This window comes from Taudactylus pleione, unplaced genomic scaffold (genome assembly GCF_031769625.1).
Source record: "Taudactylus pleione unplaced genomic scaffold, aTauple2 ptg000602l, whole genome shotgun sequence".
NCBI lineage: Eukaryota > Metazoa > Chordata > Amphibia > Anura > Myobatrachidae > Taudactylus > Taudactylus pleione.
This window is the reverse complement of record NW_028285004.1, coordinates 5,721,034-5,735,218: the sequence shown is the minus strand read 5'-3', so window position 1 is coordinate 5,735,218 and position 14,185 is coordinate 5,721,034. Positions and strand designations below refer to the sequence as shown.

At 44.9% G+C, this 14,185-nt stretch overlaps 1 protein-coding gene across 2 annotated transcripts in view; it reads left to right on the top strand.

The window, feature by feature from the left end:
* The window catches only part of TSEN15 (tRNA splicing endonuclease subunit 15), a 76,844-nt gene that overhangs the window by 36,191 nt on the left and 26,468 nt on the right, over window positions 1-14,185 (top strand). For both annotated transcript variants that reach the window (XM_088453898.1, XM_088453899.1), the window contains exon 3: window positions 3,893-4,028. In XM_088453898.1, the coding sequence (XP_088310024.1) occupies window positions 3,893-4,028 (136 nt within the window). The remainder of the gene's footprint in view (window positions 1-3,892; window positions 4,029-14,185) is intronic.

The following is a 14,185-nucleotide window of genomic DNA, read 5'->3' as shown; positions in this document are numbered from 1 at the left end:
CCCAGGTACACCTTAGATATTTTAATTTCCTTCATGCAATCTTGACTTATATGCTTAGTTTATTTTATGCCTCTGCCTTCTTGGGGACAGGAAGAGGTGATACCTATGAGCGGTGTGAGGCAGAGGAGGGGTGGTGTGATGCACACTTTTTGAGGTTCCTGCGGCAGGTACTCAAGGCAATGGCCCCTAGAAAGGTCCTGCGCAAAGCATAACCTCTTCATGGGGTGATGTTCAGCACCAAAACTCTCTTAGAGCTCACCATTGTGGTAAACCTCGAAGATGAACTCGAACAGTTGACCAGCTGCTATCAGATCGCATAAACCGCCATAAGTAAAGGGTTGGGACTTGTGAAGGAGGTGCTCAGTGGCGCTGGTGTAGTTGGCCCCCTCGCTGTCGTGGGACATGATGGAGAACTCCTCCCAGTTGTCCACAATATGCCTCACAATTAGTTCATACACCTTCCTAGCCATTAGCTGAGTGTCATACATTAGATAGGAGATATACCGGAACAGAAAGGCTCGTCTCCTGTGATGGGGACAATAATGTGAGGTACCATCTCCCCTTTAACATTCAAACACTCAATTGCCATGTTTGAGAAAATGAAAAATCCAAATACAAAGCAAGTGAAGTATCCAAATGGAAAAAACGTAGTCAAAGTGTTAAGTCATTAATAGTGGCGACTTCAGAGGTGGGGCTGCAATGCAGTCCAATATTTAAATAGGAGGGCATATACTCCCCGAATTTCATGTTTTTAGGTCAAGGGGTTTGGGCAGGGGATTGATAAGTCAGTCATGATATTGCACAGGGGGGAGAAACATTTTAGCCCTTTTCACTCCCTTAGGAGTCAAATTTTTAAAAACCCCTGCTTAGTTGGTTTCTACATCTTGGAAGGAATATAGGCCCTCATTCAGACCCACTCGCGAGCGGCTGTCCACTCGCAAGTGGGTCGATGGTCTGCACTGCGCATGCGCACGACGGAGGGAGCTCCGTCGTACGCATGCGCGAGACGCGACGAGCGAAGGACTTTCCTTCGCTCGGAGTGTCTCATCAAAGGGGGCGTGCTGTCGATGTTGACTGACAGCACGCCCCCTTTGGTGGGCGTGCCGGGGGCGTGCCTGCCAGACGGAGGCGTTCCCAAGGGAACGCCTACCGTCTGAAGCCAGCCCCACTGACATCACTAGTGATGTCAGTGGGAGTGATTTTGGCTCTGATAGAGCCAAAATCACTCCTGGCCTTGCGGTTGAAAACCTCAACCGCAGGCTGTTGCTCGCAGTTTTGATGGTCGCGATGGTCAAGACCATCGCGACCATCATCCTGCACGCTCGTATATGCTGTGGGTGGTGACCCACAGCTATACGAGCGTCCAGGAGGACGCTCCATTTTAATGGAGGTGGGCCCTGATTCAGAGCGAGCGCTCTGGTCAGAGCGTCCGGCTCTGAATCAGGGCCATACTCCCCAAATGTTGCTAGGTTCAGGGGTTTGGGCTGGGCTTTGATGAGTAATTGAGTCAGTCAGTCAGGACATTTGTTTTTAGATATATAGTTCTTCATACTTCATTTACTAAGATTAAACAATGTCTAATTTACTTATCTGCGTCATTCCATGGTAACTCACGTTACAAAGTGACAGCAAGTATATGCATGGCTATCAACAGCAAAATTAGTTTATGTGAAATACATTTTATTTAATGAGAAAATAATGACAGGTCATGCTTTAAAAACTGTATACAGGAATTTTAATTGTTTGCTATGTCACTTTGTAACGTGAGTTACCACGGAACGACCCAATCTTTTCCTCCATACTAGTTACAGAACCTCAGCTAGACTACACTGCCAACAAATGCACTTCATGGACCTTTACATTGCAGAAGTAACTTATCCACAGAGACCGAATCCTTTCACAAGACATAGCTGTCATTGTCCTTGATTTTCTTAGAACAAATGCACAATTAAAAGTCTGTATCCCAAAATGTAGTTAAATGCAATGGGGATAAGAATGCTAAAATGATTTTAAAAAATTCAAACACTTTTAACAAGACTAACAAGTGATAATGCACCCCTATTTTTAAATACAAGTATATTAGAAGTGAATTTGTATTTCACTGACCTACATAGACAAGGCATGCATGGTGACAAAACTTATTGGTTGCATTTACTTTATTAATATTTTACAGTAGTTAATGTGTTGCATTTACACCTCTCACAGCATAATTTTATCATCATCATTTTTGCAACATTCATCTGGGCAGTGTTCCTCCAGGCTACACATCGGGGGATCCCAAGAATGAATGTTCTAATCTGCAGTAGCTCACGCAGGGGGGGTTTCTAAGCACCCAGAAATCCCCCTCATGACGGGCCACTTTTTCTTATTTCAGAGACGGAGACAGCCTTGTCTCAGTCTACCAGCCGCGGGTCACTCACTATCTGAGCTGCTCAGCTGCCCGGCCACTGCACTGCCTGTTTGGTAGCGGCTAGGTCCCCTTCAGCTACCGTTTAGGGTTAGCTTTCAGCGCTTCCACGTAAGGTGGCTTTCATATCACCTGACGCGGAAGCGCTGACAACTGACCCGGCAAGGTCCGGGCAGCACGTGTGTCTCGCATATATACAGTGTTTGTGTACATATATATATAGGCGGCACTCTCAGTGTACTGGAGAAAATAAAAGAGGATTCCCAGCCTCTTGCTCGTTCAACGTTTCAAATTTACTTCAAATTTTTCGTCAGGAACACGGATATCCATTTGGGGAAGGCAACCAGGACTTTTTTATCATATAAAGCGGGAGTGCCGAGCCTTTTTGGGAGGCTATATATAATATATATATATACATATATATATCTACACACAAATAAACACGGTGTATATATATATATATATATATATATATATATATATATAGTGTTTATGTGTGTGTAGAATATGAATATATATATATATATATATATATATATATATATTACAAACATATTAGAAACCCCCCACTAAAAATCCTGCGTTTGCCACTGATCTGACAGCCTGAATGTTCAGATTACACTACACTTTCCATCTGCATGGGGAAAGCATGCCTGAGAGAGCATGATGTGCTGAACAAAGTGTTCTTTCCCTGGCTCAAGGCAATATTTAGTAATGCAAAAATATAATATGGTAGAACCAAGTGACAGGTCTGCATTATTTACACTCTAATTTTCATGTAATTAAATTCTTAATTGTGTCACTGAATTGCCAATGTTCGAGGATGGCAAAACATGCTTTGTAATACTTTAGTTATTATTTTCCTTTAGTATGGCTTACTGAACAAACATGGATTGGGATCATTTTTGACATGTTCTAGTTCTGCAGCACTTCTATTGTAGACCATAGTTTGAAGGAATGAATTGGGGCGTTCCGTGGCGCAAAAGGACACCCCAATCCATCAAACTAACAGGACCTGAACTCCTGCACCATCTCTCTTGGCAGCATTAAACTACAATCACCTCCTAACAAACGCAGGTAATCTCACAGCATCCCTTACATAGTTTTGGCAAAATGTTGTAATCTAAGCAGTAGAAATTCCATCCTCTTACATCCTGTCTGGTTATATATGCAGATATGCTACTAAACTCTAAATAATAAAGATGTCTGTCTGAGTCCATCACCTGCCCAAACAAATACTGCAACATAGTGGGCAGTGCAATTAGCTGGGATGGCCTCAATACGCTGTTCTGGAACGGCACGTCACAACCAGTAACATAACTAGTTATACCTCGCACCCCATAGAGGTGCTCAGGAAAATTAGTCACGGTTCATATACAGTGTATGTCGGATTTGTGCGCATCTGAGCAACAGCAAATGCTTGCCATCATACTGGAGCTAGTTGAATTGCTGTCATAGAAGTTAATCTTTATTTTACTTCTCTAGTAAGAAACTGGCATGAAGTACAGATATTGGGCTCAGATGAGCTCCATCTTGTGTATCTACGTGGGCAAGAGAAAGTTGACAGCGTGTCTCAAGTCATAATCCCTACCCCAGTTACCATGTCCTGCAGCCATGAGAGGTACGTGATATGATGACTTCTTTGAAGTCTTCTCTTTTATTCATTAAATAAATAAAAAAAAGCTTAAAAGCTGGGAAACTTGTAACAAAGAAGGGAAGAAGGGCATTCCTTAGTGCTTAGATTATAAGAAGTGAAGTCTATAATGTGCTAAATGCACATTTTAAGTGCTAATTTACTATGTCTACAAAGACTTACTCCACATGTTTCAACTTCCCATTTGCTTGTGATGGTATGTAAAAGTGGCCATCACTTTCATCATATAGCCAGCATGCTAAATACACAAGTAACAAAATAAAAATACAAAAGCAGAAGTGACTTTATACAGTGTTTGTGTTTGCCGTAGTATTGGATCTGTGTATCTATCTATTGGCTACACCTTAGGTCTCTATGGGGTGATTCAATTCAGCGCAATGATGAATAGCACTGGGATGGAGTTCCTGCTCTATTCAATTCATCGCGCTGTTAGCCCGACTAAAGGATTTCCTCTCGCAATCTCCGGCGGGTGCAAGCAGAAATCTGACTAAAGTGCCATCTGCGATGCTGTTTTTCAGCTTAGCGCGGCGCTAACAACATCGCGCCCGGCACTTAAGACGGAAAATGCCAGTTAGTGCGCCTAAACACCCGGCTTAAGGCACGCTATCCAGCATCTCACGACCAAGTGCCGGGTACGGGGCGGAACAAATTAATATCTCCGGGAACTCCTTCAGGCCCCTATTCTCATCTTGTTCAATTGAATTGCACCCTATGACTTTTATAGTGTGAGGCACATGTGTTTATTTTGTAACTAGCTTATAGATCTTTATGTGGTGGTGGGCTGCCAAAGAGATACTAATCATACACTAAACATCTGTAAAATGTTCTCCTTAATTCTGCTAGTCTTCTAGCATTTTACAGTATTTACTTTTCTTTTTTGACACTAGATTTACTTTGACAGAACCCATCGGTGGCTACTGAGGATTATAGGGAGGATAAATCAGTCTGCTGTACTGGCAGCTTTTGTTGTGTCACTTGCCTCTGTATTGCCCAGATTTTGATGTTCAACTTACTGAGTGTAGTTATCAAAGTCTCATTCTTAAAGAATACTGCTCTATGTAGTTGCATATGCACAAATAAACAATTCAGCTTTGCAGGAAACTAATAAAGCTGCTGTAGCAATCTGTCTCTGGGGACTTCAGTTCCACATTACACAACACTGCAGATGCAAATAACAAAGTAGATGTCTACAGTCAGCTAGTAAAATGCAGCCTATGTCATGCTGTTCTGTTAATATATTGCTAATGACAACAAAAATGTCCTTTTGTGTAATAATGTAATAAGTCAATCCTAAACATTTCTCCTCTGAGGCTAATGTTGCATTCTTAAATAATGTGGCACACATTTTACATTAGCTATAAACTAGAGGCGCTTGTTTTAGTTTATAATCAGGTATGACTTTTTTCTTGCTGATCTTCGGTCTGTAATGAATGTAGTGAATTATTATTTCTTGTACTAACTGGCATACTGTCGCCAACTCCTAATCCATTTTTGATTATTCTATGATCTGTCATATTCTTTAATATTCAATATGAGAAAAAAAAGGGGGAGGGGTTTGGAATTCGCACAGGACTAATATATATAATACCACACTGAGTTCAAACAAATCTCAGTTGGTAACTGTTCCAAAATATTAGAACCAACTTGGTCAATAAAGTAACCACAAATTATGGACTAGTAGTTGCGTTGGTGGTGCTCCCCAGAGTCAGTATAAAGTTTAATAATAGGCAGAAAGAGAAGAAGACTCTTGGGTGGGGTCACAGCTTTGTAATATTAAATTAAGTTTAAAAATGAGCTTTTAATCAATTACTTAATAAAATACAGGTTAATACAGATACAAAAACACTCAATACACATATAACACGTAAATAGCATGTGACAAAATCACTAATCTGGGATCCAAGCCCAGTTGTAACGTTATGAATATACAGAATCAATCTGTCAATGCGAAAAAAGGGAATCTTATTTATTTAATTAGCCTCATTAGCTTGATAATTGTACACACAGCTCCGCAATTAAATAGCAGTAATCTCTACACAGACACAAATCAACTCAGTACATAATTCATCACCTTATTTTTGGCATATATAGACAGGGCATATATAGACAGGGCTGCCATCAGAAATTGTGGGGCCTGGTACCGGCAAAATAGGCAGGGCCCCCCTTTCCCCCCGGTATGGATGGAGCAGAGGTGGGGGGGGGGGGTTCATCAATTGATGCATAAGCCAGTTTAAAAACTGATGTAAAATTCACAAACATAAAACCAAACTTATATATATATATATATATATATATATATATACGACAGGCTCAATCCAAGGCACTCGACCATCTGGGGTGACCACACCATCTACATAAAAAATATCATACAAACTCGGCACTCACATGCTTTTCAAACTGCAACTCCTTTGAACATAGGGAATGTTGGTTCCAAAATATTGCAATAATTTGTTAAGCTGGCCACCGCTTCACGGTCATTCCCATCTAGCCAGTCCCTACACTGATTCTCAGATAAATGAACTTGATCTGCCATCTTGGCCTCAAGCTTGCATACATTTTAAACAGTTTTCTGTTTAAAATGTATGCAAGCTTGAGGCCAAGATGGCATATCAAGTTCATTTATCTGAGAATCAGTGTAGGGACTGGCTAGATGGGAATGACCGTGAAGCGGTGGCCAGCTTAACAAATGATTGCAATATTTTGGAACCAACATTCCCTATGTTCAAAGGAGTTGCAGTTTGAAAAGCATGTGAGTGCCGAGTTTGTATGATATTTTTTATATATATATATATATATATATATATATATATATATATATATAGTGACACAGTTAGGTTAGGAGGTCCCTCTCCTGGGTAGAGGACTCCTTCCTTACACACACACACACAGCAGCAGGGAAGCAGCACACCAGTCTGGATGCAAGTACAAGCTGGTCGGCGCCAGTCTTTATTGTACAATGTCAGAAATAACACAAAGAAAACATAAACGTAAATCCTAGCCCTGTCGGGGCACTAACTTCACAGGTAGTTCCCTCACTACCAGAACCTGGCAGGGCCTAATGCCCTCGCCAGCAACAAAGCACAGCACAGTACTCACAGATAGGTTTTCCAAGTGTCTCTGAGCAAACTCCCTGTCTGCTCTCCCAGGTGAGACCATCAGCCCTCAACACACTAGGCTTATATTGGCCACTCTCAGGTGGGAACCCAATCAAGCCTGTTACCAGGCTAAGAGAACCAAAACCTGGAGTGTCCGTGGGTGGAGCCCTCCCTCTCCTCTCACCCACAACCCCCAGGTCCCAAACCGGCTTTTCAAAAAACCGAAACTCAAGCCTGCTATACTGCAGACTTTCTCCTGGGGGTTTAAAACACAAAAGACAGGAATCTGGGACAAATGTACCTGCCACAGACCACTTTACCAGTGATCCTATCACAATATATATATATATATATATATATATATATACACACACATAGGGAAATCAACATTGATTCATGTGTGTGTGTATATATACATATACATATATATATACATATATATATATATATATATATATATATATATAGATATACACACACACACACACATCAGGAAAGGCTGGCTGGACAAGGGAGAGGGGGGGACAGGGTAGGGTGGCAGAACTGGGGGGGGAAACTGGGAAGGCTGGCTGGACTATGGGGGACAGGGAAGGCTGGCTGAACTAGGGAGGAGGCACAGGGTGGAAAAGGCTGGCTGGACTAGGGGGGGACTGGGCAGGGAAGGCTGGCTGGACTGGGGGGGACAGGGAAGGCTGGCTGAACTAGGGAGGGTAGCATGTCAAGGTCAGGGAGTACCTCGTTAGTGGTGTGTTCAGCTGGCTGCGCTGGTGCAGCCAGCCAGGTAGAATCCACGCCGGCTGCTTTTGAAGTATGGAGAGAGATGAGGCCCTGGGTGACAGCGCTGCTGCAGCGGCAGCCAGTATGGCAGGGAGAGAAGTGATAGAGTGGGATGCTGACATTTGCAGAGCCTCTCGGCATTTCAAACATTGTCGCTTATTGCGCCGGGCCGCGAGCCAATCACAGCTCGCGGAACGGCAGCCAATCAGGAGGGGCCGTTGCTGCTGCTCCTGATTGGCTGCCGTTCTGCAATCTCAGGCTGGCTTGCTGCCGCACTGCTTCTATCTTCCTCTCTGCATCATTTGCTGCTGTTGCAGCGGCTATGCTACCCGGGCCCCCCTCCCTCTCCCCTCCCTCTGGGCCTGGGACTCGAGGCCCGGCGGTCCCCCCCCTGATGGCGGTCCTGTATATAGAATATTTTTCTAAATAATCTACAGATACTGAGACAGCAGATATATAAATGTGCCAGAGAGTCAACTCAGTACATAATTCATCACCTCAATAAAGGCGTGTATATAGTATATTACTGAATTTGCACAGATACCTTTACAGCAGATATGTATATGTGCTACAGAATCATGCATACACCTTCAAAAGTAGATAGCAGTGAACTGTACACAATCCCAATCGCTTGTTATATAATTAAACACATATATTCTGCGATTGTGAATAGATATACACTTAGCTCCACACATAAGTAACAGTGGTCTTATACACAATTATAAGTCAACTCAATACATAATTTATAACCTTTATGAAACATTTATACAGTATATTACTAAATGTCATATGAGAGACAGCACATACATTAATGTCCCAAATAATATTACAACATACGGCTTCATATGTGAGAGAAGCACACTCATATTTTAGCTAATTATGTGCTTAAACTAGGGGTGAGCGGGTTCGGATTTCTGAAATCCGAACCCCCCCGAGCCCCCCCGATCCGAGTCCGATCCGAATCAGGCTCGACTTTTCCCGCCTGACTCGGATCTGAAATCGAGGCAAAACGTCATCATCCCGCCTTCCGAGTCTCGCGGGTTTTGGATCCTATATAAGGTACCCACGTCGGCGCCATTTTCTCACTCGGCTGTGGACAGTGAAGAGGGAGGGTGGGAGTTAGGGCTGTGTAGTGTAGTGTAGTGTAGTGCTGCTGTTGTCCACTACTTCAAAGTCCATAGGGGCTGGCTGTGTTGTGCTGTGCTGCTGTTGTTAATAGGGGCTGTGTCCACTACTTCAAAGTCCATAGGGGCTGGCTGGACTGTGTTGTGCAGTCAGTTCTCCATAGGGGCTGTGTCCACTCCAAAGTCCTGTGCAGTGTCCCAGTCCTAAAGGAGTGCTGTAGTGTTGTCCAGGGGGTGCTCTGTCCATCAGGGGTGCTCCCCCCAAGTGCTAAAAAAATAATATATTTTCTGTGTTTGTGAATTGTGTGCGCAGTAGCCGCACGTGCATCAACAAAGTAGTGCCAAGCGTGCGCCTGTGTCATAAGTAAAGGGCCGGCTGGCTTGACCGTTAAAGGGTGCTGTAACCCCCGAAAGTACACTCCAGTCCAAACCAAAAAAAAATTATTTTCTGTGTTTGTGAATTGTGTGCGCAGTAGCCGCACGTGCATCAACAAAGTAGTGCCAAGCGTGCGCCTGTGTCATAAGTAAAGGGCCGGCTGGCTTGACCGTTAAGGGTGCTGTAACCCCCGAAAGTACACTCCAGTCCAAACCAAAAAAAAAATTATTTTCTGTGTTTGTGAATTGTGTGCGCAGTAGCCGCACGTGCATCAACAAAGTAGTGCCAAGCGTGCGCCTGTGTCATAAGTAAAGGGCCGGCTGGCTTGACCGTTAAGGGTGCTGTAACCCCCGAAAGTACACTCCAGTCCAAACCAAAAAAAAAATTATTTTCTGTGTTTGTGAATTGTGTGCGCAGTAGCCGCACGTGCATCAACAAAGTAGTGCCAAGCGTGCACCTGTGTCATAAGTAAAGGGCTGGCTGGCTTGACCGTTAAGGGTGCTGTAACCCCCGAAAGTACACTCCAGTCCAAACCAAAAAAAAAATTATTTTCTGTGTTTGTGAATTGTGTGCGCAGTAGCCGCACGTGCATCAACAAAGTAGTGCCAAGCGTGCACCTGTGTCATAAGTAAAGGGCCGGCTGGCTTGACCGTTAAGGGTGCTGTAACCCCCGAAAGTACACTCCAGTCCAAACCAAAAAAAAAATTATTTTCTGTGTTTGTGAATTGTGTGCGCAGTAGCCGCACGTGCATCAACAAAGTAGTGCCAAGCGTGCGCCTGTGTCATAAGTAAATGGCCGGCTGGCTTGACCGTTAAAGGGTGCTGTAACCCCCAAAGTACACTCCAGTCCAAACCAAAAAAAAAATTATTTTCTGTGTTTGTGAATTGTGTGCGCAGTAGCCGCACGTGCATCAACAAAGTAGTGCCAAGCGTGCGCCTGTGTCATAAGTAAAGGGCCGGCTGGCTTGACCGTTAAAGGGTGCTGTAACCCCCGAAAGTACACTCCAGTCCAAACCAAAAAAAAATTATTTTCTGTGTTTGTGAATTGTGTGCGCAGTAGCCCCACGTGCATCAACAAAGTAGTGCCAAGCGTGCGCCTGTGTCATAAGTAAAGGGCCGGCTGGCTTGACCGTTAAAGGGTGCTGTAACCCCCAAAGTACACTCCAGTCCAAACCAAAAAAAAAATTATTTTCTGTGTTTGTGAATTGTGTGCGCAGTAGCCGCACGTGCATCAACAAAGTAGTGCCAAGCGTGCGCCTGTGTCATAAGTAAAGGGCCGGCTGGCTTGACCGTTAAAGGGTGCTGTAACCCCCGAAAGTACACTCCAGTCCAAACCAAAAAAAAATTATTTTCTGTGTTTGTGAATTGTGTGCGCAGTAGCCGCACGTGCATCAACAAAGTAGTGCCAAGCGTGCGCCTGTGTCATAAGTAAAGGGCCGGCTGGCTTGACCGTTAAAGGGTGCTGTAACCCCCGAAAGTACACTCCAGTCCAAACCAAAAAAAAATTATTTTCTGTGTTTGTGAATTGTGTGCGCAGTAGCCCCACGTGCATCAACAAAGTAGTGCCAAGCGTGCGCCTGTGTCATAAGTAAAGGGCCGGCTGGCTTGACCGTTAAAGGGTGCTGTAACCCCCAAAGTACACTCCAGTCCAAACCAAAAAAAAAATTATTTTCTGTGTTTGTGAATTGTGTGCGCAGTAGCCGCACGTGCATCAACAAAGTAGTGCCAAGCGTGCGCCTGTGTCATAAGTAAAGGGCCGGCTGGCTTGACCGTTAAAGGGTGCTGTAACCCCCGAAAGTACACTCCAGTCCAAACCAAAAAAAAATTATTTTCTGTGTTTGTGAATTGTGTGCGCAGTAGCCGCACGTGCATCAACAAAGTAGTGCCAAGCGTGCGCCTGTGTCATAAGTAAAGGGCCGGCTGGCTTGACCGTTAAAGGGTGCTGTAACCCCCAAAGTACACTCCAGTCCAAACCAAAAAAAAAATTATTTTCTGTGTTTGTGAATTGTGTGCGCAGTAGCCGCACGTGCATCAACACAGTAGTGCCAAGCGTGCGCCTGTGTCATAAGTAAAGGGCCGGCTGGCTTGACCGTTAAAGGGTGCTGTAACCCCCGAAAGTACACTCCAGTCCAAACCAAAAAAAAATTATTTTCTGTGTTTGTGAATTGTGTGCGCAGTAGCCGCACGTGCATCAACAAAGTAGTGCCAAGCGTGCGCCTGTGTCATAAGTAAAGGGCCGGCTGGCTTGACCGTTAAAGGGTGCTGTAACCCCCGAAAGTACACTCCAGTCCAAACCAAAAAAAAATTATTTTCTGTGTTTGTGAATTGTGTGCGCAGTAGCCGCACGTGCATCAACAAAGTAGTGCCAAGCGTGCACCTGTGTCATAAGTAAAGGGCCGGCTGGCTTGACCGTTAAAGGGTGCTGTAACCCCCGAAAGTACACTCCAGTCCAAACCAAAAAAAAATTATTTTCTGTGTTTGTGAATTGTGTGCGCAGTAGCCGCACGTGCATCAACAAAGTAGTGCCAAGCGTGCGCCTGTGTCATAAGTAAAGGGCCGGCTGGCTTGACCGTTAAAGGGTGCTGTAACCCACAAAGTACACTCCAGTCCAAACCAAAAAAAAATTATTTTCTGTGTTTAGCCGCACGTATATATCAAATCGATATAACATAAATGGAGGACCAAACTTTCTCCGATAAAAATAAAATAGAGAAAGATCAAGAACCACTTCCTCCTAGTGCTGAAGCTGCTGCCACTAGTCATGACATAGACGATAACATGCCATCAACGTCGTCTGCCAAGGCCGATGCCCAATGTCATAGTAGAGGGCACATACAATCCCAAATGGCAAAGTTCAGGAAAATGACCTTGAAAAAGACATTTAAATCAGCTGAAGAGAAACGTAAACTTGCCAATATGCCATTTACGACACGGAGTGGCAAGGAACGGCTAAGGTCGATCCCTAGTATGTTCATGACTAGTGGTTCAGCTTCACATGACGATGGAAGCCCTCCTCCCACTAAAAAAATCAAAAGAGTTAAGCTGGCAAAAGCACAGCGAAGAACTGTGCTTTCTAAGAAGATATCACAAATCCCCAAGGAGAGTCCAAGTGTGGTGGTGGTTGCGATGCCTGACCTTCCCAGCACTGGACGGGAAGAGGTGGCTCTTTCCACCATTTGCACGCCCCCTGCAAGTGCTGAAAGGAGCACCCACAGTCCACTTGCTGATATGCAAATTGAAGATGTCACTGTTGAAGTACAACAGGATGAGGATACTGGTGTAGCTGGCGCTGAGGAGGAAGTTGGCGAGGAGGATTCTGATGGTGATGTGGTTTGTTTAAATCAGGCTCCGGGGGAGACAGTTGTTGTCCGTGGGATGAAAAAGCCCATCACGGTCATGCCTGGGCAGAAGACCAAACATTCCACCTCTTTGGTCTGGCAATATTTCTATCCAAATCCGGACAACAACTGTCTTGCCATATGTACCATATGTAAAGGTGAAATAAGTAGGGGTAGGGACGTCAACCACCTAGGAACATCCTCCCTTATACGGCACCTGCAGCGCGTTCATAAAAAGTTACTGTCAAGTTCAGAAACTTTGGCTAAGACCGTAAGCAGTCCAGGGACACCTAAATCCCGTTGTCCTGGTATATCCAAGCGCCTGCAAACCACACCGTCAACTCCCTCCTCGTCAATTTCCTCCTTAGTCAGGATCGGAAGTAGTCCTGCAGGCCATGTCACTGGCATGACTGACTCTCCTATCCGGGATTCCTCTGGAGGATCCTGCATTGCTACGCCTACTGCTGCCGCTGCTGCTGTTGCTGCTGCTGGGAGTCATTCATCATCCCAGAGAGGAAGTAGGAACACCACTACTTTTACTAAACAATTGACCCTCCAACAGTCCTTAGCGAGGAGGATGAAGTACGACAGCAGTCATCCTGAAGCAAAACGTATAACTGAGGCCTTGACTGCTATGTTGGTGTTAGACGTGCGTCCGGTATCCGCCATTAGTGCAGTGGGATTTAGACAATTGATGGAGGTAGTGTGTCCCCGGTTCCAAATCCCGTCTAGATTCCACTTCACTAGGCAGGCGATACCGAGACTGTACAGAAACGTCAGAAAAAGTGTCCTCAGTGTCCTGAAAAATGCCGTTGTACACAATGTCCACTTAACCACGGACATGTGGACAAGTGGAACAGGGCAGACTAAGGACTATATGACTGTGACAGCCCACTGGGTAGATGTATCACCTTACGCAGCAACAGCAGCAGCGTCACCAGTAGCAGCATCTCAGAAATGCCAGCTCGTTACAAGGCAGGCTACGCTGTGTATCACCGGTTTCAGTAAGAGGCACACCGCCGACAACCTCTTAGAGAAACTGAGGGAAATCATCGCCCAGTGGCTTACCCCACTTAGACTCTCCTGGGGATTTGTGATATCTGACAACGCCACCAATATTGTGCGGGCATTACATCTGGGCAAATTCCAGCACGTCCCATGTTTTGCTCACACAATAAACTTGGTGGTGCAGAATTTTCTGAAAAGCGACAGGGGCGTGCAGGAGACGCTTTGGGTGGCCCGAAAAATTTCTGGCCACTTTCGCCATTCAGCGACTGCGTGCCGAAGACTGGAGCGCCAGCAAACACTCTTGAACCTGCCCCGCCATCACCTGAAGCAAGAGGTTGTGACGCGGTGGAACTCAACCCTCTATATGCTTCAGAGGATGGAGGAGCAGCAAAAGGCCATACAAGCC